This window comes from Pristiophorus japonicus, chromosome 14, assembly GCF_044704955.1.
Source record: "Pristiophorus japonicus isolate sPriJap1 chromosome 14, sPriJap1.hap1, whole genome shotgun sequence".
NCBI lineage: Eukaryota > Metazoa > Chordata > Chondrichthyes > Pristiophoridae > Pristiophorus > Pristiophorus japonicus.
Genome location: NC_091990.1, coordinates 176,192,726 through 176,217,650, shown reverse-complemented (window position 1 = coordinate 176,217,650; position 24,925 = coordinate 176,192,726). Strand labels below are relative to the sequence as shown.

Here is a 24,925-nt window from a genome sequence, read left to right as displayed (position 1 = left end):
AGGCCTGCTTATATTCAGTGCTCCCAAGGGATGCTGGGATCCCTTGGGACTCCAACAGATGCGCCCTCTGGTAGAAATGCTGGTTACATGTGTTGCATACATAACATCACTCCCACCCACCAGAGTCAATATTACACTTACTTACAGGATGAGATGATCTGGGGCTTTCCGCTCCATAGTCGATTGTCTCGGTACAAACACAGGTGTAGGAGAGTTGGTTGGGCCTTCGCTGGGCTGCTGCACAGCTGGCCTTTCTGGGCTGTTGGAGATGATGAGTTCAGCTTCGTGGTCAACCGTGATGTCGGTTGCTGCTTGTGTGTGTATCGGAGAGTCGAAGTTGGTGGTGTCCTCTTCAGGTTGCTCGTGGCTGTCTGTGAATCGCAGTTTGGTTTGGTCCAAATGTTTTCTGCAAGTTAGTCCATTTGCAAGTTTGACTTCAAACACCCTACCCCCTTTTTTGGCTACGACAGTGCCAGCAAGCCATTTGGGATCATGTCCATAGTTGAGTACATATACAGGGTCATTGACTTCAATATCGTGTGACAAATTTGTGCGATCATGGTACATGCTTTGTTGATGCTGCCTGCCCTCGACGTGATCATGGAGATGAGGGTGGATGAGAGAGAGCATTGTTTTGAGTGCCCTTTTCATGAGCAGTTCCTTGGGGGAACCCCAGTGAGCGAGTGGGGTCTTGTGCAGTAGCTGAGCAGGACTCGGGACAGGTGGGTCTGCAGGGAGCCTTCCGACACGCATTTCAAGCTTTGCTTGATGGTTTGGACTGCCCGTTCTGCCTGGCCATTGGATGCGGGCTTGAACGGGGCAGATGTGATGTGCTTTATCCCATTGCGGGTCATGAATTCCTTGAACTCTGCACTGGTGAAGCACGGCCCATTGTCGCTGACAAGGACATCAGGCAGGCCATGTGTGGCAAACATGGCTCATAGGTTTTCGATGGTGACAGTGGATGTGCTTACAGACATTATTACACACTCAATCCATTTTGAATAAGCATCCACAACAACCAAGAACATTTTGTCTAGTAATGGGCCAGCAAAGACAACATGGATCCTATACCACGGTTTGGAGGGCCATGAACACAAACTTAGCGGTGCCTCCCTAGGTGCATTGCTCAGTTGAGAGCAAGTGTTGCATTGGCGCACGCAAGACTCCAAATCTGAGTCGATGCCGGGCCACCACACATGGGATCTGGCTATAGCTTTCATCATTACTATGCCTGGGTGGATACTGTGTAGGTCGCGTAAAAATGTTTCCCTCCTTTTTTAGGCAAAACCACGCGATTACCACACAAAAGACAGTCCGCCTGTATGGAAATTTCGTCTTTGCGCTGCTGAAACGACTTGATCTCTTCATGCATCTCCGCTGGGACACTGGACCAGCTCCCATGGAGGACACAGTTTTTTACAAGGGACAGTAAAGGATCCTGGCTGGTCCAGGTCCTGATCTGGCGGGCCGTAACGGGTGACTTTTTGTTTTCAAATGCATCCATCACCAAGAGCAAGTCTGCAGGCTGTGCCATTTCCACCCCGGTGGTGGGCAATGGTAGCCGACTGAGAGCATCAGCGCAGTTCTCTGTGCCTGGCCTGTGGCGAATTATATAGTTATATGCAGACAGCGTGAACGGCCATCTTTGGATGCGAGCAGAGGCATTGGTATTGATACCGTTGCTCTCTGAGAATAGCGATATGAGCGGCTTATGGTCAGTTTCTAACTTGAACTTAAGCCCAAACAGATACTGGTGCATTTTTTTTCACCCCGTAAACGCATGCCAGAGCTTCTTTTTCAATCATGCTGTAGACCCTTTCGGCCTTGGACAAACTCCCGGACGCATAAGCGACCGGTTGCAAAGTTCCCATTTTGTTTGCTTGTTGTAACACACACCCGACCCTATATGAAGACGCATCGCAAGCTAGCACTAAACGTTTACATGGGTCATACAGAACAAGCAGTTTGTTGGAACATAACAGATTTCTGGCTTTCTCAAAAGCAGTCTCTTGTGATTTCCCCCATACCCAGTCATCTCGCTTGCGTAGCAACACGTGTAGAGATTCTAGCAAGGTGCTTAACCTGGGTAGGAAATTACCAAAGTAATTGAGGAGTCCCAGGAACGACCGCAGCTCCGTCACGTTCTGTGGTCTCAGCGCGTTCTTGATGGCCTCCGTCTTGGCGTCGGTGGATCTGATGCCGTCTGCTGCGATTCTTCTTCCTAAGAACTCAACCTCTGGTGCCAGGAAAACACACTTCAAGCGTTTCAACCTGAGTCCCACACGATCTAGCCGACTTAGAACATCTTTCTGGTTCTGCAAGTGTTCAACGGTGTCCCGACCTGTGATCAATATGTCATCCTAGAAAACCACGGTGCGCGGAACCGATTTTAGCAGACTATCCATGTTCCTTTGAAAAATAGCCGCGGCCGATCGAATCCCAAACGGGCATCTATTGTCGATGAACAGACCTTTGTGCGTGTTGATGCAGGTGAGGCCTTTCGAAGATTCTGCCAGTTCCTGCGTCATGTTGGCCAAGGTCAGGTCCAACTTGGTGAATGTCTTTCCTCAGCCAGGGTCGCAAATAGGTCGTCTGCTTTGGGTAACAGGCACTGGTCCTGCAGCAAAAAACGGTTAATCATTACTTTATAGTCCCCACAAATTCTGACCATGCCATTGCCCTTGAGAAACGGAACAATCAGACTGGCCCACTCGTTGAACTCAACCGGCGTGATGATGCCCTCTCGTTGCAGCCTGTCCAGCTCGATCTCCACTTTCTCTCGCATCATGTGTGGCACCGCACGTGCCTAGTGGATGGATCGTGTACCGAGAACCAAGTGGATCTGCACCTTTGCCCCAGAGAAATTTCCGATGCCTGGCTCAAACAATGACGGGAACTTGCTCAAAACTGGGGCACATGAGGCGTCGTCGACGGACGAAAGCGATCGGATGTCATCCCAGTTCCAGCAGATTTTTCCCAGCCAGCTTCTGCCGAACAGTGTGGGGCCATCTCCTGGTACAAACCATAGTGGTAGTTCATGCACCACTCCATCGTAGGAGACTTTTACTGCTGCGCTGTCAATTACAGGGATCAGCTCTTTAGTGTAAGTTCTCAGCTTTGTATGAATCGGGCTCAGCTTGGGCCTTTGCGCCTTGTTGCACCACAGCCTCTCAAAGGCCTTTTTGCTCATGATAGACTGACTCGCGCCCGTATCCAGTTCCACAGATACTGGAATTCCATTCAGCTCAACTTTTAACATGATTGGTGGACATTTCGTGGTGAAGGTTTGTACCTGGTACACTTCTGCCTCCTCGGTTCGAGTCTCTAGTCCAGTTTGATCCGCCATGGATCGGTCTTCCTCTGCAACGTGGTGGTTTTCAGGGTTTGCAGCCCGTCTGCACATTCATTGGAGGTGTCCCATTGTTCCACAGCCTTTGCACGCAAAATGTTTGAAGCAGCATTGATGGGCTCAATGATCACCTCCGCAGCGCCTACAAGGTGTCAATTGCTTCGCATTCACGCTTGATGGCGGAATCTGAGTCATCTGTGGTCATGCAACTGCAGGCGTGTACGTTCTGCCACATGCATTCTTGCCTGAAATTAACGTTACTTTGTGTACAGTATTTGCCAAAGCATCTTTATGCTGCGAAATTTGTTTGGTGTTATCGCTGGTGGACATAAAAGCCTGGGCTATCGTTACGGCTTTGCTCAGGTTCGGTGTTTCAACAGTCAATAGTTTGTGAAGGATAACCTCATGGCCAATGCCAAGCATAAAAACGACTCTTAGCATTTGCTCCAGGAATCCATCGAATTCGCAATGTCCTGTAAGGCGCCTTAGTTCGGTGACATAGCTCGCCACTTCCTGGCCTTCAGCCTGTTGCCATGTGTAAAATCGATACCTTGCCATCAGAACACTCTCCTTCGGATTTAGGTGCTCCCGGACCAGCGTACACAGTTCTTCATACGATTTGATTGTTGGTTTCACCGGAGCAAGAAGATTCTTCATGAGGTTGTTGCCCCGCAGACTGTGAGGAGGATCGCCCTTCGTTTGGCAGCATTCACATTCCCTTCCAGCTTGTTGGCCACAAAGTATTGGTCGAGTTACTCCACGAAGGCTTCCCAATCGTCACCTTCTGAGAATTTCTCCAGGATACCAACAGTTCTCTGCATTTTCACGTGATGGTTCGTTATCTCGTCGCCAGTTGTTATGTCTCAAATAAAGCAATGTGACTGAGTACTGTAGACTTGAGTAAGTGTGACCTTAATCTCTTTATTCTGACTCCAGAGTGCCGGCACAGCATGGGAGGCCTGCTTATATACAGTGCTCCCAAGGGATGCTGGGATCCCTTGGGACTCCAACAGATGCGCCCTCTGGTGGCGGTAGAAATGCCAGTTACATGGTGTTGCATACATAACAATTAGGATGAAGAATGTGGGAGATTGCACAATATATAGTCAATGATGGTCCTAAACCAACGACCATTTTTGTAGCCAATATTGGGTGGTAAACTGCCAACAATAGCTTTGCTATATATGAAAATCTTTAATTTCAGGACTATTATTAGTCTTGTTTTAAGAAAAGCAGCCTCACAAACTAAAATCAGACAGAGAGATCAACATCTATTACTCCCATGATGACTACACAAATACTTAATCGACCTTCAAGCAGCCTCTCTGCTGCTTACCATAGCCTTGTCTCTTTCCTGTTTGGCCTGTTGCCAGGCCTCAATGAATGACCTCAACCTTTCCTTTGCATAACAGTCACTTGCACAGCTGCCATTATATATTCATGAATGTTGTGCAACATTATACTCATCCACAAATTCAAATTTTGTATATTACAATAAAACTGCAGTTATTTTATTACAATCTGTTAATTCTATTAAATAGGTTATTTCAAGGGATGCTGAAATTAAACACTTCTATTTTAACTGGTTTTATTAAAAACTGGAGTGAAATAATAGTAAATTTTTATGGAACTGTATTTCAACTTAAAGAAAATTGATTAAGATTTAATCATTTAAAATTACATAATCTAAAGGAGATTAATTTTGATGGTCCTGCCCGTTCTCCATGTGTTGACATAAATTCTGAGAATGGAGACTTCTCGAATAGAAGCATTCCACGCTGTCTGTTCACAGTCCTTTGGGGGGGGCGTATGGAATGCATCGGAATTTGCTTCACTTTTCACCTCATCAGCTTATCAGCAAATAGTGACAACTGCACCACTAGACATGGGTCTAGTGAGAATATCGTTACATACACAAATACAAACACTTGGAAAATGTATTATTTAAGGCAATGCAGACTTTTTGAACATATTAACTGCATTATATCTTTCTACAAAGCAATTAATTATATATACATATAATACCTACTATTACAACCATTAAATATGCAAATTGATACACTATGTGAGTATCTCTCGGACACTTTATACAAGCCTGTTACATTACTTGTAACACTATCTCTCCCAGCTGTTACTCTGTAATCAAAAGGAATTAGAAGCTGATAATGCTGCGAGAGACTCTGAAGACTGAAAGATCATCTCTAACTCAAGAGTACAACTGGTCACGTATGCCTTCCGCTTAATGCAATATCTCACAATACAGGTTGGGATATGCTTCCCTATTCTTCATCATTGATCATTTAGTGGAGTACAGTTCCACAGGCTGCAGTCATTCTTCTGCAGCTCATCCAGTCACTCTAGTGTACCTCGCACATTATCCATATGTGAGCTCTGACAGTCGGTGTCAGCAGGCTATTTGACCACAGGGGCATGATCTAATATCCAAATGCACCTGCACTTTCAATAAGGATCTCTGGATAATGATCAAGAGCAGAAACATTTTCCCCTCCCTAACCCAGAGTATTGTACCCAAGTACGCTGCCGCTACACCAACAGAGATTGCCCACCAATGACAAAAACAGGGCTAAGCCTCTGAGGAAATGAAAGCCCTGCCGGGAAAGCCATTCTAACCCTCTTTATGGAGGCTCATCCCCATCTGTGACAGAGTCTGTGGTTCTTGTATTGGACTGTTCAGCCACCTAAGAACTCATTTTAAGAGTGGAAGCAAGTCTTCCTCGATTCCGAGAGGCTGCCTATGATATGGAGGCTCATAACTCACCCAAAACATACTGTGAAAAAGTACCTCTCAGGACAACCTTTCACGATCACATGGATAAAAATACTTCAGCAAAAAAATTGTCCCTGTAACTCTTCCAGATACGTAGAAAACTGTTGAGAATCCTGTGCTATCCAGTACTAAATTGTCAGTCAGACAGGCCATTCAGTGGAGTGCCCTGATGAACTTTCAGCCTCCCATTCCTTTCACTCTTTGTTACTTCTTGGATCTTGAGCAGAGTATGTTTGTTTCTCTTTCCCTATGCCTCCATCTTCTCAACTAAACATTTGGCCACCTCTTCTAACTCTACCACCCTGGCTTAGCATCAATTCCCTGTTTCTATCTTTTCTTCCCCCTCTGTAAAGCACCGTTGAACATTTTCTATGCGAAAGGCATGGTACAAATGAAAATTGTTGTTCCTTTTCTCTTTCCCTTATCCTTTTCTCTCACTTTCTAATTGCCAGATACAAGAATGATTAGTTACCAGAACACATTTAATGTTGCAGAATTGCAAAAATATATTTCAGGTGGTACACTGAGTAAGTCTTGCTCTGCAGAGCACAGCTTTTGTACAGTTTGCTTGTTCACCTGTTGCTTTTCCCTCAGAACATCAGTCCCAGTTCTCCATGGGAACCTGATAAATAATAAGGTTTGTGTACGGAGAGGAGGATTTGAGTCACAAGCATGGATTCTCATAACTCCAACATGAATATCCTTCACATAATGGCCCTGAAATTCTGGTCAGAGGCTTCCCGTGGGCAATTGTCTCCGACCGGAGAATTTTTCTGAAACTACCTGGTGATCCCGGAGGAGCGTGGGATTCCGTTGGGGAGGTCTTCTCTTCCCGCGCTGCGAAGCGCGCACCCATCCTGTGACTGCTCAACCAATCAGGTAAAGTATTCTCAATTAATAGCAATGGGAACTCCGTATCTACCAGTTTTCATTGCTATTAATTGAGAAAAAAAAAACAAACACAATAACATCAATTAAAAAATAAAAAACACACCTCACATAATTAAAATTAATAAATATCTTAGAGAAATGTTTTTTTCGGAGTTTAAAAAAAAAAAAAATTATGGTTTAAAATAAATTTAACGTAGTGAGCAGAGTTTTTAAAAAATAAAATGTGTATTTTTAATTTTATTTTTTATGTTTTAAGGGTGTTTTATCAGGCTTTTATCAGGCGCAAGTGTTTTCAGGACATTTGCTGGGCAAGATATGGGTAAATACCGCAATCTTGCCCTTGCAAATGTCATCGTTCCCGAGATGCGGAGGATCTGTCAGGCTCCAGCTTGATAGATCGGAAAAGCCGGTTTTCAGCGCATGCGCATTGTGCGCTGAAAAACAGCTTTTCCGATGCCTTCCCGGGTCCGTAGAAACTCCCTACGGACACAGGGAGGCCGGGAATTCTGGGCCATTATCCACAAAAGTTAATCGAAACATTTTCATTTAAAAATTATTAGGAATGGTCAAAAAGTACAAATTTGAATTTTTACTCTGCTTTAACTCTGAACTAGTACAGGCATTACAATTTTTTCCCTGGTTTTGTGCTTTTCATTTTCTAGTGCAGAAATTCCAGTTTTAATACAAGGCATTCTCCGCTACTATATCAGCCTAATACAGAACCATTTCTATTTAAAATGGTTCTGACAGTCATGGTGGGGCAGTTCATTCTACTGGGCAGTAACATCAATACCGTTTCACAAATTAAAATCTTGTGATTCAAATTGAAGTAGCTTTTAGTTCCAGTACATCTATGGACTGGTAAGTTCATGCTTTATAACAATATAAAGAACTTTAATCTTATTTTCAGAATTGCAAAACTAATAGAACTGTAAAATTCTCAATACATTAAATTCTCAAAGATTTCAACATATGAAACATAACTGTTGAAGAATGTAAATAATCTCTAACTGTACCATGACCCTCAAATAAATCACAACAAAAAATAAGAAGGGAGGAGAACAATTTCACTGCCTTAAAAACAGTGTTCTGCAATGATGTATGCAGTACTGGTAAAATCTGGTTCAGACAGGACTTAAAATGAGTTGAATGCCAGAATTTTCAGATCCTAATTGAAAGATAAATGAGATAGAGCAGAGGTGTCCAAGATGCAGCCCTTGAGGTGCTGTGATCTAGTCCACAAACCTCCTGCTGGTTCCTTTCTTCTTTGCATGTGTGCATTAATTTCTCTTCTGCTGTTTAAAGTTCCCAGGCCTGCATGCCTGAAAAAGACTGCTTCTTAATCAGTGAACATTGACCAATCAGAAAGCAGCACTGGCCCATCCTCCAGATCCAGGAATTTTAAAGAACTGAAGATTCTATTTTTTCAGACTTTGGAAGGAGGACAGGATTTCTCTCTCAATCTTCCAAGTTCTCTCTCTCCCGCGACAGTTGGAACTGGTGCTCTCCACTCTCCCGTCCTTTTATATATCAGTAATTAACTTTTAGCATTGTTGTTGCCAATTTAAGTGTATCTAAGGGTTAAGTCATGACAGGAGAGCTCGGACATGTGTTATGCTCCTCCTGTACTATGTGGGAAGTCAGGAACACTTCCGGTGTCCCTGACGACTATATGTGTGGGAAGCGTGTCCGCCTCCAGCTCCTGACGGACCGCGTTGCGGAGCTGGAGCTGCGGGTGGATTCACTCTGGAGCATGCACGATGCTGAGAATGACATGAATAGCACGTTTAGTGAGTTGGTCTTACCACAGGTAAAGGGTCCACAGCCAGATAGGGAATGGAAGACCAACAGGAAGAGCAGTGCAGGGAAGGTAGTGCAGGGGTCCCCTGCGGTCATCCCCCTGCAAAACAGATACACTGCTTTGGGTACTGTTGAGGGGGATGACTCATCAGGGGAGGGCAGCAGCAGCCAAGTTCATGGCACCGTGGCTGGCTCTGCTGCGCAGGAGGGCAGGAAAAAGAGTGGGAGAGCGATAGTGATAGGGGATTCAATTGTAAGGGGAATAGATAGGCATTTCTGCGGCCGCAACCGAGACTCCAGGATGGAATGTTGCCTCACTGGTGCAAGGGTCAAAGATGTCTTGGAGCGGGTGCAGGACATTCTGAAAAGGGAGGGTGAACAGCCAGTTGTCGTGGTGCATATAGGTACAAAAGATATAGGTAAAAAACGGGATGAGGTCTTACGAGATGAATTTAGGGAGCTCGGAGCTAAATTAAAAAGTAGGATCTCAAAAGTAGTAATCTCAGGATTGCTACCAGTGCCACGTGCTAGTCAGAGTAGGAATCGCAGGATACCTCAGATGAATACGTGGCTTGAGAAATGGTGCAGAAGGGAGGGATTCAAATTCCTGGGACTTTGGAACCAGTTCTGGTGGAGGTGGGACCAGTACAAACCGGACGGTCTGCATGGGGCAGGATCAGAACCAATGTCCTTGAGGGAGTGTTTGCTAGTGCTGTTGGGGAGGAGTTAAACTAATATGGCAGGGGGATGGGAACCTATGCAGGGAGACAGAGGGAAATAGAAGGGGGGCAGAAGCAAAAGATTGAAAGAATAGTAAAAGTGGAGGGCAGAGAAATCCAAGGCAAAAAGCAAAAAGGGCTACATTACAGCAAGATTTAAAAGGGGCAAAGTGTGTTAAAAAGACAAGCCTGAAGGCTCTGTGCCTCAATACGAGGAGTATTCGGAATAAGGTGGATGAATTAACTGCGCAGATAACAGTTAATTGATACGATGTGATTGGCATCACGGAGTCATGGCTCCAAGGTGACGAAGGCTGGGAACTCAACATCCAGGGGTATTCAGCATTTAGGAAGGATAGACAGAAAGGAAAAGGAGGCGGGGTGGCGTTGCTGGTTAAAGGTGAAATCAATGCAATTGTAAGGAAGGACATTAGCCTGAATGATGTGGAATCGGTATGGGTGGAGCTGCGGAATACCAAAGGGCTGAAAACGCTGGTGGGAGTTGTGTACAGGCCACCAAATAGTAGTAGTGAGGTTGGGGACAGCATCAAACAAGAAATAAGGGATGTGTGCAATAAAGGTACAGCAGTTATCATGGGTGACTTTAATCTACATATAGATTGGGCTAACCTAACTGGTAGCAATGCGGTGGAGGAGGATTTCCTGGAGTGTATTAGGGATGGTTTTCTAGACCAATATGTTGAGGAACCAACCAGGGAGCTGGCCATCCTAGACTGGGTGATGTATAATGAGAAGAGACTAATTAACAATCTTGTTGTGCGAGGCCCTTTGGGGAAAAGTGACCATAATATGGTAGAATTCCTTATTAAGATGGAGATTGACAAAGTTAATTCGGAAACTAGGGTCCTGAACTTAAGGAAAGGTAACTTCGACGGTATGAGGTGTGAATTGGCTAGAATAGACTGGCAGAGGATATTTAAAGGGTTGACGGTGGATAAGCAATGGCAAACATTTAAAGATCACGTGGATGAACTTCAGCAATTGTACATCCCTGTCTGGAGTAAAAATAAAACTGGGAAGGTGGCTCAACCATGGCTAACAAAAGAAATTAAGGATAGTGTTAAAACCAAGGAAGAGGCATATACATTGGGTAGAAAAAGCAACAAACCTGAGGGCTGGGAGAAATTTAGAATTCAACAGAGGAGGACTAAGGGTTTAATTAAGAAGGGAAAAATATAGTACGAGAGGAAGCTTGCAGGGAACATAAAAATTGACTGCAAAAGTTTCTATAAATATGTGAAGAGAAAAAGATTAGTAAAGACAAACGTAGGTCCCTTGCAGTCGGATTCAGGTGAATTTATAATGGGGAACAAAGAAATGGCAGACCAATTGAACCAATACTTCAGTTCTGTCTTCACAAAGGAAGATACAAATAATCTTCCGAATGTACTAGGGGACAGTGGGTCTAGTGAGAATGAGGATCTGAAAGATATCCTTATTAGGCGGGAAATTGTGTTAGGGAAATTGATGGGATTAAAGGCCGATAAATCCCCGGATCCTGATAGTCTGCATCCCAGAGTACTTAAGGAAGTGGCCCTAGAAATAATGGATGCATTGGTGATCATTTTCCAACAATCTATCGACTCTGGATCAGTTTCTATGGACTGGAGAGTAGCTAATGTAACACCACTTTTTAAAAAAGGAGGGAGAGAGAAAGCGGGTAATTATAGACCGGTTAGCCTGACATCAGTAATGGGGAAAATGTTGGAATCAATCATTAAGGATGAAATAGCAGCCCATTTGGAAAGCAGTGACAGGAACGGTCCAAGTCAGCATGGATTTATGAAAGGGAAATCATGCTTGACGAATCTTCTGGAATTTTTTGAGGATGTAACTAGTAGAGTAGACAAGGGAGAACCAGTGGATGTGGTGTATTTGGACTTTCAAAAGGCTTTTGACAAGGTCCCGCACAAGAGATTGGTGTACAAAATCAAAGCACATGGTATTGGGGGTAATGTACTGACATGGATAGAGAACTGGTTGGCAGACAGGAAGCAGAGAGTCGGGATAAACGGGTCCTTTTCAGAATGGCAGGCAGTTACTAGTGGGGTGCCGCAGGGCTCAGTGTTGGGACCACAGCTCTTTTCAATATACATTAACGATTTGGATGAAGGAATAGAGCGTAATATCTCCAAGTTTGCGGATGAAACTAAACTGGGTGGCGGTATGAGCTGTGTGGAGGACACTAAGAGGCTGCAGGGTGACTTGGACAGATTAGGTGAGTGGGTAAATACATGGCAGATGCAGTATAATGTGGATAAATGTGAGGTTATCCACTTTGGGGGCAAAAACACGAAGGCAGAATATTATTTGAATGGCGGCAGACTAGAAAAAGGGGAGGCTCAACGAGACCTGGGTGTCATGGTTCATCAGTCGCTGAAAGTGGGCATGCAGGTACAGCAGGCGGTAAAGAAAGCAAATGGTATGTTGGCCTTCATAGCTAGGGGATTTGAATATAGGAGCAGGGAGGTCTTACTGTAGTTGTACAGGGCCTTAGTGAGGCCTCACCTGGAATATTGTGTTCAGTTTTGGTCTCCTAGTCTGAGGAAGGATGTTCTTGCTATTGAGGGAGTGCAGCGAAGGTTCACCAGACTGATTCCACGGATGGCTGGGCTGTCATATGAGGAGAGACTGGATCAACTGGGCCTTTATTCACTGGTGTTTAGAAGGGTGAGAGGGGATCTCATAGAAAGATATAAGATTCTGACGGGACTGGACAGGTTAGATGCAAGAAGACCGTTCTCGATATTGGGTAAGTCCAGAACCAGAGGACATAGTCTTAAGATAAGGGGTAGGCCATTTAGGACTGAGATGAGGAGAAACTTCTTCACTCAGAGAGTTGTTGAGTTGTTGACCTGTGGAATTCCCTACTGCAGAGAGTTGTTGATGCCAGTTCACTGGATATATTCAAGAGGGAGTTAGATATGGCCCTTACGGTTAAGGGGATCAGCGGGTATGGAGAGAAAGCAGGAAAGGGGTACTGAAGGAATGATCAGCCATGATCTTATTGAATGGCGGTGCAGGCTCGAAGGGCCGAATGGCCTACTCCTGCATCTATTTTCTATGTTTCTATGTTTTCCCAAAAGACTAAAGTTCACCTATGCAGGGAATTGCACAGGAATATCAAGAGCTTTCGCCACTTTGAAAATGAAATGTTCAAGTGTCAGAGTTATTCATTTTTGAATTTGTTTCAGTGCATCAGCAAGGATTTTTGAGACAGGCATTATTTCAGCACCACAAATGTTTGGGGCCAAAATTGTCCCTTTTTATAGCCTTATTAGCCCCTCCGGGGGAAATTGCCCCGCAGTCCGCGAGGCTGGCGTGAGCCCATGTCAACGGCAGCTTCGCGGTACACGTAGCTCGCTCTCGGGGCGTGCTTAAAGGGGAGGGCAACAGTGTCCCGGGCCGCCATCTTTTTTTCTTGACCGATTCTCGGGTCAGCTCGACGATGGCAGCCCTAGCGTGGCCCGGGCCGCCATCGTGCAGCCTGGTACTCCCCCTTGGGTGCCGGGCTGCTGGCCCAGTTGCACGCTGCCCTGGGGACCCAGTGGAGGCCATCAGAGGCTGTCAAGAGCGTGCAGCGGCCCTTCACTTTAAGCATGACTCCCCACCCCAGTAGCGCCCCGGTTACTGATCCCCAAAGGAAGATTGCACTCCGCTTCCGTTCAGGGTTGGTGAGGGCAATTCCGGGGCGGGGACAGGGCATCCTCGCCAGGCGCTAAAAGTCCTGGCTCCGGAAGGTTCCGCCCCCAATCGGGGCGCAGTGCAATTTTGCCCCCTTTATCACAAACCTTGCCATAATTTGATACTGTACATCTGTCTGTTGTGCATTTTTGGACAGCTGTCTTAGTTTGACAAAATAGCAAGCAGTTAAAATTGAGCAAAGTTCAAAATCTTGTCCAACTCATGCTTACTACCTAGTACATTAGATGGATACCTTCAAATGTATATTCAGGTCAGTGCAGTCCCAACATAGATTTTATTTAAACTTATCAGTAATTCATGAATAATCAGGAGCAGCATTAGCAAGAAGTCATGAAAATGCCTATTATTTAATATAAAAAAGACGGGAATCCTCAATAGGCAAAAAGAGCTCAAAAATAATAAATCCCTAGAGATAATATAGTAAAAGAGACACTGGAGGAGATTGTCAGTTGTTGACAATCATTATGAGGGAATCACTGAACTAGAGACGGGGAGGGTGGGGGGAGGGGAGTGCGGTGAACACCAGTAGTTTGGAAGAAGGCCAAAATGGTGCCCATATTTAAAAAGGGTGACAAATCAGAAACAGGCAACTACAGAACTATCAGCCTTATCAGGTATAAGCTTTAAGAGTATCTGTACAATAGTAATTTAGTAACCAGAAGTCAATATGGATTTAGAAGGGAATGATCCTTCCTGATAAACCTCCTTGCAACATCTTATACCTAGACTTACAAGGGTCGTCTTGGATAACCCTTGCCACTGGACCAAGACCTAGCTCTGTCAAGCCCGTGTGGTGGCTGGTGTGCAACGGCCACCCCACGTTAAAAAAATCCACGCACAGGCATCTTCCACCCTCAGGATGTAGTTCGGGTCCTTCATAGAAACACCTGTGAAATCATCCTTTTTAGGCGTGGAAGCAAGCCATCCTCGTTTCGAGGGATTGCCTATGATGATGACCTGGACTTGCAGGAGACATCTGATAAAGTTCAGCATGGAAGGCTATTGGTTAGCTCAAAACTATGGGAATTCAGGGTAAATCTTAGGTATGGAAAAGAAATTGGCTGAAAGGTAGAAAATAATCGGTGCTTGTTCGAGAAATTATCTTGGGTTGGGTAGAAGTACAGCATGCCTTACTTATTGAATTCCAAAATTCATACTAACATTTTTACCAAAAAAGAGTTGATAATTTCCTCATGTGTACAGCTCTACTTGTGGAATACTAGAATATTAGAATGAGCTTGTGGGTGGAAGTCAAGATTTTCCAATTCTCCTTGATAGAGGAGAACATCAGAACACAACGGAAATAATCTCACCATGCTTGTCTGCAGCACCTCCATCATAGATTGCAGATACAACAATCTTCCCAAGTGGGGAGTTGATGCCCCCTTCAACCGCAAGATCTAAAGGTCCCTCCTGTTTAACAGAATGGATCATCATGTCATTTTGTAGATCAGTTTAAGATTTCTATTGAGTTTCATTATCACTGAAGTATTTTATGTTACATTTACATTGCAGCCTTCATCAGTAAGAGCCCTGGCTCCAGCAGCACTGCACTGTAAATTATGTGGTACTGGTGACTCTAGTGGCACTTTGGTAGCCTGCAAAAAAACCTTTCCAGACACCATGAAAAGACTGGTAAACAGAAAATGGAAATTACATTTAAAACTATTGAACAACTGCCCTTGAGCAAGCATGTACTATTAAGGTATGTACTGTCAAGCCCGTGTGCTGGCTGGTGTGCAACGGCCACCACATGTTAAAAAAAATCCACGCACAGCCATCTTCTACTCTTCAGGATGGAGTTCGGGTCCTTCATTGAAACATCTGTGAACTCACCCTCTTTTTGGGGTGGAAGCAAGTCATCCTCGTTTCGAGGGACCGCCGATGATGATGATGATGACTATTATAATTGGCATGTTAAATTTGAAATGCCAATGTTCAATGTTAACACAAGGGACTCGTATCTGACAAGCGGAAGGATGGCTAGAAATGAGGTTCCTCTGTAACTTGAATGCCTAGGTACTTACCAAACATTAACTTCAGCCCCAGCCACTGGAAATTTTCAATGTTGAATTGTTAACACCGATATCCAAAGAATTAGAACAGGAACATTTTCAAAGTTACAACACAAAATTTTAAAGGAGAGAAGGAGAGGTGCCACCATTATTAATAATTTAAAATCAATTACAAATAATTATAGCTAGTTTTAAAATCTTTTTAATTCCTATCTGTTGCTTCTAAATATGAGCAGCAGCGAGTGTTGCTGGGGAAACTCACTTGGAAGAATTACGGTGACTGACAGTATGAGTGAATAGCTGGAAAGCTGTGGCAGGAGGCCTGATTCACCAGCCCACCACCTGGAAGTTACAATCCACCCTAATGTTGTGTAAACTTTAGGAAATTCAGGAACATTTTTTAACAAGTGGGTGGTGCACTTGCAGTGCGGAATGAACTCTGCACGCCATATCAGACAATTTGACATTTGTTTTAGGTCACTGTGTTTACGGGATGTGGGTTTGCCTGACCCCAGATGGACAGAAATCTAATCACAGAATCACATGGTTACAGCACGGAAGACGACATTTGGCCCCTTGAGCCCGCGGTGACTCTCAGCTAGTCCCACTCCCCCGTCCTTTCCCCGTAGCCCTGCAATTTTTTTTCCTTCAGATACTTATCAACTCACTTTTGAAGAATAACATTGAGTTTACCTCCATCACCCTTTCAGGCCGTACATTCCAGATTTTAACCAATCGCTACATAAAAAAGTTTATTCTTACATTGCCTTTGGTTCTTTTGCCAATCACCTTAAACCTGTGTCCTCTGCTCCTCGACCCTTCTGCCAATGGGAACAGTTTCTCTCCATCTACTCTGTCCAGATCCCTCAAGATTTTGAAAACCTCTCTCAAATCTCCTCTCAATCTTCTCTGCTCCAAGGAGAACAACCCCAGCTTCTCCAGTCTATCCACGTGACTGAAATTCCCTCATTCCTGGAATTATTCTCCAAAATCTTTTCTGCACCCTCTCTAAGCCCTTCACATCCTTCCTAAAGTGCGGTGCACAGAATTGGAAATGGTGTTTTATACAGGTTCACCATAATTTTCACATTTTTATTCATGAAGGTCAGGATCCTTCAGTCTATCACTCTCCTCCTCACTGTTCACTATACTTCGAAGTTTTGCAAATTTTGATATTGTGCCCTGTACACCACGTCCAAGTCATTAATATATATCAAGAAAAGCCTCCTGGGGAACACCATTGTATACCTTCCTCCAGTCCGAAAAACAACCGTTCACCATTACTCTCTTTTTCGTGTCACTTAGCCAATTTCTTATCCAGGCTGCTATCCCTTTTATTCCATGGACTTCATTTCATAGACACCTTAGAATCACTTCACAAACCCACTAAGAGTTTACTGACTTCAGTTTGAAAATCTATGGTTCACTTTCTTGAGTAGTGCACAGATATGACCCGGGTCACAAAGCTGCTTTTATAAATTCCCCTTCTCCAGCATTGCTAAGATGCAGGGCATGTACAAATTCTTGCTGATGGTGGAAATATTGCTGAAGAAGCATCTGCAGTGCCAATCTCCCACTTGCCTTGAGATCATTCATTAATTTTCATGCTTATAGAGAGCATTAAAAATACCACGGTTATGGGCTGATAGAAGAGAAGATGTAGCTGTGCGGGTGCACCAGGGCCATTAAAAATGTTATCCATTGTAATTACTTATTAGGAATTGTCTAAATATCTATATATTTGGACTGCTGTCCTTGAAAACCACAGAGAAGGACTGATTTTCTTCCAATTGCAAATTAAATTTACATATATACCAATTTTTAATTGACACCTTGTCGATTGCGTGTTGGTTTTTCCTTCGCTCGAGATGAACATCCCAACTCCACCTGAAGTTTCACATACTGATAACCTGGTCAAAAACTGACTAATTCATCCTCCACGCTGGAGTGACACTCAATCCCAACACGTGAACATGTGATCTTGTGGTTTGGAGCCAAGCATTCCCTCCATTCTAGCTACCAAGATGACATTTCAGGGATTTTATTTATAGAATGCTACATGGCAAAACACTGCAGTGATCATATAGCAACATCAGTTAGAAGTAAAAACTATAATGCAAAGTGACACCCTCCTGAAAATACTTTGTTCAAACTTGTATATGAGACTTGTGGAGGGGAAGAAATAATGGAAATAAGATCTATACAATAACCATGTTACCGATTAGAAATGTGAATGTAAATCCTGCTGATTCCTTATTACCTTTTTAATTCTCAAGAGGCGAACATCTTTTCCTGCAATCTGGTCTGATGTGAACTGGAATATAATTATATTTTTTGATTATTATTGCACCATCCACTGCCATATCAATATGGTCTCAGCATTCATAATTCATTACACAAAGGCATGACTTACTTTTTAAATAGATCAAAATAAGCAAGCTATAAATTGCTACTGAGAAAAAAAATCAGCTAAAGCATTAAACTCCTATCACATCTATAAACTATTCCTAAATAATTTGATACTCGTTCCCTGACTGGTGGATCCGCATTACTCTAAGGCACAAGAGGCTATGTTTTAATATCAGTATCACTGCTGTTAAATAATGCTAGTAGCACTATTTTTAATCCTTTAATGATAATACTATTAGTTGCAGGTTAATTGTGTGCTGTATTTTTACATTGACACGTAAAAAGTAATGAATTATTTTTGTGCTGTGCCAACCTTGCTGTATTGAAGTTGGCAACGAGAAATGTTATCATCTTTCTGGTGTTACATTGGTATTGAAGCCCTACCTGGGAACAGTGTACTGGTGTAGACCTAGCAAGTTTCAGTGCTAGTCACATGCTTTTGTTTAGAACATGTTGCAAATTATGTCATTGTTGAACATTAAAAAAAGCTGTATATGGCTAAATGACTCTGCAAGCTATGTCACCCAAACATTTCTCAGATGTTCACAGTACTAGTGCTCTTAAGCTTTAAACTTTAAGATTCTGCAGGAGAGAAAGTTGCGTCATTTGCGCCTCTCAGTGGGCCCTCGGAGGTGCTGATGGGGCACAAACAATATCATGCTGGTGGTGGGGGCACTACCGCCTCCCGCGGAATCGCACGGGAGTTAGTGGAGGCGCCAACCGGGCATGCTCGCGGGCCGAAAAGTAAAGGGGAGGTGTACACCACCATTTTTTTTCCTGGCTGACTTACCGGTCCGGCCTTCCGCTGTCTATTTCGCGGGGTCCGTGTCGCGGGGTCCCCTTGCCCTACTGTAGATCTCGCAGCATTGCCTTCCCTTTAACGGAAGGGGAGGGCCCTGTGCTTGCGCCAGTGCTACGCGGAGAGGACGTGTAGCATTGGAAAATTCGTGCGCTTACTGCATCGGTCCCATCCCTGAGAGGAAGTGGAGCACCCAACATTGCACTTCACTTCCTCTCGGGGGCAGTAATCTCAATTTCGTGGCCTGGGTGGGACTTCCACACAGGAAGTCCCACCTTGCTTCGGTAACCGCCTTCAAACCGAATTTCACCCCCCTGGTTTCTTATTCCATTCATATCCCATTCCTAATCTCAAAGGTGCTGGATTTTACAATGGTAATAGTGCCATTTTTGGTGTCTTCTTTGGAGGAGTAAAGTTAACCGGGGTCCCTTTACTGCAGAGTAAATTATGCTTTTAAGAACTCCTTGTTCATTCGGAGATCTTTTTCTCAGTGGCACATTGTCAGTATCCTGGATGGATGTTAAAGTCAGTATAAATCCAGCAAAATTTAAGTGTACTGAGCTTAAAAATCCTTGAACATGTTACGCTGCTAGAAGTACAGCTCTTCTCCACTCTTGTGTCTTTCCAACCCAGTTAATTTGAGCCACTTTTTCCATTCCCATAGTACATGCTGGCACTCCTCCCATCCAACAGTTCAAGCTGCACTCTTCTTCCCCATTCATAGATAATGCTAGTAGTTTCCTTCCTCTCACACCCCAAAGTGCTTCTCTCAGCTTCTGCCATTTCCCTATCCCCTTTATTACTATTAATTTTCCCCTTCCTTCTATTTTCATCCATTTCTTTCCCCTTCATTGCCAATCACTTCCTCCTTCCCACACTTTTCATCCATTTCCCTCCCTCCATTCTCCCTTCCATCTCTCCTTACTTTTATTGATATCTATTCTTTCATTCATTACCATTCATTTGCTCTTCTTCATTGCTATCCGTTTCCCTCCATTGATCCACCCCTTTCAAAGCCATCCACTTTCCCCTCTCTTCATTACCATTTATTCCCCTTTTAATGTCATCCAGTCTCCTCTTTCATTGCTATTCAATTCCTCCTTCACTGTGGTTCACCCCTTTTTCATTGATATCCACTCTCCCCTTTTGTGGCATTTTATTTCCATTACCATGCACTTTTATCAGTGCTACTTTCTATTCTCTCCGTTTCACCAGAGGTCATAGAATGGATGACCAACTTAAACATCGACATTTAAAGTTGCTTTTCAATCTGTCATATCACCAACGATGTCTCCGCAAGATCCTACAAATCCCCTGGGAGGACAAACGCACCAACATTAGCGTCCTCGACCAGGCCAACATCCCCAGCATTGAAGCACTGACCACACTCGATCAGCTCCGCTGGGCAGGCCACATCGTTCGCATGCCAGACACGAGACTCCCAAAGCAAGTGCTCTACTCGGAACTCCTTCATGGCAAACGAGACAAAGGTGGGCAGAGGAAACGTTACAAGGACACCCTCAAAGCCTCCCTGATAAAGTGCAACATCCCCACTGACACCTGGAAGTCCCTGCCCTAAGTGGAGGAAGTGCATCTGGGAGGGCGCTGAGCACCTCGAGTCTCATCGCCGAGAGCGCGCAGAAATCAAGCACAGGCAGCGGAAAGAGCGTGCGGCAAACCTGTCCCACCCTCCCTTACCCTCAACGACTATCTGTCCCACCTGTGACAGGGACTGTGGCTCTCGTATTGGACTGTTCAGCTACCTAACTCATTCTAAGACTGGAAGCAAGTCTTCCTCGATTCCGAGGGACTGCCTATGATGATGATGACAATAGAGAGAGACTGCCATTCACTTCGCCTATCTTTCACAACCATCCATTTCCCTGCCTTTCCACTGCCATCCATGTGTCTCTCTTTCAATATCATCCATCCCCCTATTTTATGTCCCGCTTCGAACTGACAAGTTTCTGACCTCTGAAAGCAGCTCCTGATGCTCAAGATAGAAATTGCAACATCAGTGCACCGTAGTTGGGAAATTCAGTGACTCTGGCATTACCCGCCAGATTGAGGGGAGAGAGGCTTCACCTTCATTGAATGTTAACAATGCTGACACAATGGTTAGGGCCTTAAAATGCTGTCAGTGAGAAATACTGCTGGTTGGCATGTATGATTATCACGGAGGGGCTACTATATTTGACACCAAATTAAAAAATGAAATTGGGAGTAGACTGTGACATTAACAATGGTTTAGACAAAGTAGCATGGCAACAGCTTTTGCTGAATGACAAATTTGCATGCAAGTAGGTTTATGATGCATCAATCAATTTCATTGCCAATCTTGGCAAAGGAAATGAGTTTGAATTAAATGATTTAGAGCTTGTCAATACATTTATGCACTACATGCACTACTTTTATTACTGTGGGGGAAAGATATGAGCTGCTTTCAATGGTTTCAAAATATGTTTTAAACACAACTGGAGCTTTGAGCTGTTACTGCATAACTCAGGCACTTTCCTATAAATGATCCTCTTCCCTCTCACATCATGGAATATACTGACAGACTTCCATTCATTTAAAATCAAATTAAGTTCCCCTGCCAGAAGTAAAGAAATAGCTGGATGTATCATAAAAACTAATAAAGGGCAAATTTGTCCATGGCCAAGAGCAGTTGCCGTATCATTTTGTCTAAACCATTCTTCATACCACATCTTGCTCGCAGTACTCATTTGAGTTCCATACATGCACATTCCAGAGGGTATCAGTGAATAGCTGCTAGGAACATTGCTAATTTTTCCCATTTGTCTGACTTTTGTTCCCCTTATCCAGAAGTGCTGAGAACAAATCTGTTTTTGCAACGGCTGTCCCTACAGCAGCAAAATCAGCACAAATTGGCAATTGGACTTGGCACTTTCTGCTATACTGCATGCCGGTAAAATACTTAAACGAACTGAACTTACCTCACCAGGCAAAGTTAGCCCATTTATACCTAGTTAAAGAGAGCACCGAGCAAGCAATGGACCACATTATCAGTCTCAATGTGTGGTCCATGAGCTTTGCCGATGCACCTTTTAATTTAGATGGGAAAAAAGGAGAATTCTTTCGTGCCATTAGCTGCACATCATTTATTTTTAACTTGCAAAAGTTTTTATTTTATCATTTGGTACACATTTATTGGTCCACAAAGGCAAAACTGCCAGACTCCTTTCACTATTCACTATTAGTGCATGGAAATCCATCATCAAATTTTAAAGGGTTGAGGAAATCCACCCTTTTAACCCAAGATAGAGTGCACATCCTCTTTCGGTAGTGTTACCCACTATGTACCCAAGCCCAAAAGGTTTAGGCACAGGTTGGAAAGGGGAAAACTTAGGGACCCCAAGTAAGCCCAGGTATACTACTGGGAGCATAAACAGCTAAAATAATGAAGTTTATCAGCAAAAGCAATGGTAAGCTTCCTGCTGCTTCTCCAACCAGGACCACCTTTCTATAGCATTGCTTTATTGGGTAATATGGAACCAAGTGCAGATCTAAGTGGTTTATGTATCAGACGACTGAATCTGTCAGAGAGGGTTGAACATTAATCACATGGCTGTCATCTTAGAGCCACTTCAAACCCAAAGAGATCCTGAGCTAGAAATTCATCTCGGTGGCGTAAAACGGGCAGTACCTGATTCAGTCTCCCGTTACACACAATGCCCGATACTCAGTTCCATTGACTGCGATGGAACTAAATATTAGGTGCTCCACATAATGGTGGCCGATCCGATACCGCCATTTTGCACCACAGCCCAGGACAAATTTCTCAGTCCCCGTTTCTCTCTGTCCAAGGAGGAAAGTTACTAATGGCAAATGGTTGTTTGAGCTATTGTTAGGGAGTAATCCACTTGGTCTCACCCTCACCACTCTACCTATCAGAGGTACATCTGTCCATGCTAGTACTGGTAGAAGTGACCACTGTACAGTCCACGTGAAGACAAAGTCTTGTTTCCGTGCCATACTTAATAGGACAGACAAAGGATAAATCTAGCAGCCCAAAACTGAGCATCCATTCGGCTTAGTGGGTCATCAGTAGTAGAATCATATACCACTACGTTCTGTAATCTTGTGGCCCTGTGCATCCCTTATTCAATAAGAAATATAAGGATGTTACCTCTAGACTTGACTATTCCAATGCACTCCTGGCTGGCCTCCCACATTCTACCCTACGTAAACTAGAGGTGATCCAAAACTCGGCTGCCCGTGTCCTAACCCGCACCAAGTCCTGCTCACCCATCACCCCCTGTGCTCGCTGACCTACATTGGCTCCTGGTTAAGTTTGATTTCAAAATTCTCAACTTTATTTTCAAATCCCTCCACGGCCCTCGCCCCTCCCTATCTCTGTAAGCTCCTCCAGCCCCGCAACGCCCCCCCCACCCACCCCGAGATGGCTGCTCTCCTCTAATTCTGCCCTCTTAAGCATCCACGATTATTATCACTCAACCATTCGTGGCCGTGCCTTCTGTTGCATAGGCCCCAAGTTCTGGAACTCCCTGTCTAAACCTCTCTGCCTCTCGTTCCTCCTTCAGGACGCTCCTTAGAATCTACCTCTTTGACCAAGCTTTTGGTCACTTGCGCTAATTTCTACTTAAGCGGTTCGGTGTCAAATTTTTATCGCATAACGCTCCTGTGAAGCGCCTTGGAACATTAAAGGCGCTATATAAATACAAGTTGTTGTTGTTGTTGTTGACGTGCCAGGAGCTGAGTCAGATATATCTCAGAATAAGGTATTCACTTAGTGACTCTACTACATTGGGCTACCTTCATGCTAAATAGATAATTGATCCCACAACCAATATTCCAGAGCTAAAATCTATAGCCCCACCATGTCCAATCAAGAATGCTGTGGATTACCAGAGAAACAACGGGAGGAGATTCCATGAATATTCCCATCCTCAAACATGGTGGTGTTCAGCACATGAACGGAAAAGACAAAGTTCAAATGTTTGCAAGCATCTTCAGCCAAAGCGCTAAATGGATCAGTAACAACCACTCGACTCCAGACCTCATCAAATCCTTAATGTGGACACAAGAGTTGAATTGCAAAGGAGAGGTGAGAACAGCTGCTCGCGACGTCAAGTTAACATTGGACCGAGTATGGCACCAAGAGGCTTAGCAAAGCTAAGGCCACTGGGGGAAAAGGAAAAATGTTCTGGTAGTTGGTCATGACTGACATGAAGGATGGCTGTAGCTGTTGCAAGTCAATCATCACAGCCTGCTGATATCAATGCAGGAGTTCCTCAGGGTAGATTCCTTAGCTCAACCATCTTCAGTTACACAAGTGATCTTAAGTGGGACTGCCTGCTGATAATTCCATAGTCTTCCATTACATTTACAACTTCCATGCACTCCAGGACTAGGATAACATCTCATGCCTGGCCACCAGGTAGCACCCATCATCCCAGGTCTCAAGTGTTGCCTCATTAGCAATATGAACATCTGCCTTCAGCATGGTGGAAGGACGCCTGGGAGGACAGACACATCAACATTAGCGTCCTCGACCAGGCCAACATCCCCAGCATCGAAGTACTGACGGCACTTGATCAGCTCTGCTGGGCAGGCCACATTGTTCGCATGCCAGATACGAGACTCCCAAAGCAAGCGCTCGACTCAGAACTCCTTCACGGCAAGTGAGCCAGAGGAAACATTACAAGGACACCCTCAAAGCCTCCCTGATAAAGTGCAACATCCCCACTGACACCTGGGAGTCCCTGGCCAAAGACCGCCCTAAGTGGAGAAAGTGCATCCGGGAGGGCGCTGAGCACCTCGAGTCTCATCGCCGAAAGCAGAAATCAAGCACAGGCAGTGGAAAGAGCGCGCAGCAAACCAGACTCCCCACCCACCCTTTCCCTCAACGATTATCTGTCCCACCTTCGACAGGGACTGTGGTCCTCATATTGGACTGTTCAGCCACCTAAGGACTAATTTTAAGAGTGGAAGCAAGTCTTCCTCGATTCCGAGGGACTGCCTATGATGATGGGAAGGGCCTCTGCAGAGCAGCTTTCAAAATGTCAACTAAATGCCAATTCCATGCAAAACGCTTTGTCATCACCATGGCAAAGATACATGGTTGCCTTGAGGGGAATTTTAACCCTGGAGGAGAGCATGGGCTTGCATGCAGGTGGGGGTTAAACCGGCAAAAATATCAGTGGACCGGGAAGTTAGCTCCGATTCGCTGATTTCTGGGTTTAACGACAGTACATTAGGCTGTTTGTGCGCAACCCACTCAGGAGAGCCAGTTGCATATTAACATATGTTAATCGCTCAGTTAAAGCGATATTTCAACTCACTTACAACTTCAAATGCACATCCACAGGATTCCCAGGCTTCTTGAAAGTCACCAGTGAAAGCAAGGCGAGAGAGAACACAATGGCAGTTAAGGATGTTTCC

The 24,925-nt window shown here is 44.4% G+C and overlaps 1 protein-coding gene across 1 annotated transcript in view; it reads right to left on the bottom strand.

Moving 5' to 3' along the window:
- ush1c (Usher syndrome 1C) overlaps positions 1-24,925 on the bottom strand; it is a 319,880-nt gene that overhangs the window by 22,301 nt on the left and 272,654 nt on the right. Inside the window, exons 26-27 of the mRNA XM_070898764.1 lie at positions 17,552-17,605; positions 14,590-14,689 (exon numbers count right to left, since the gene is read on the bottom strand). Of these exons, the coding sequence (XP_070754865.1) occupies positions 14,590-14,689; positions 17,552-17,605 (154 nt within the window). The remainder of the gene's footprint in view (positions 1-14,589; positions 14,690-17,551; positions 17,606-24,925) is intronic.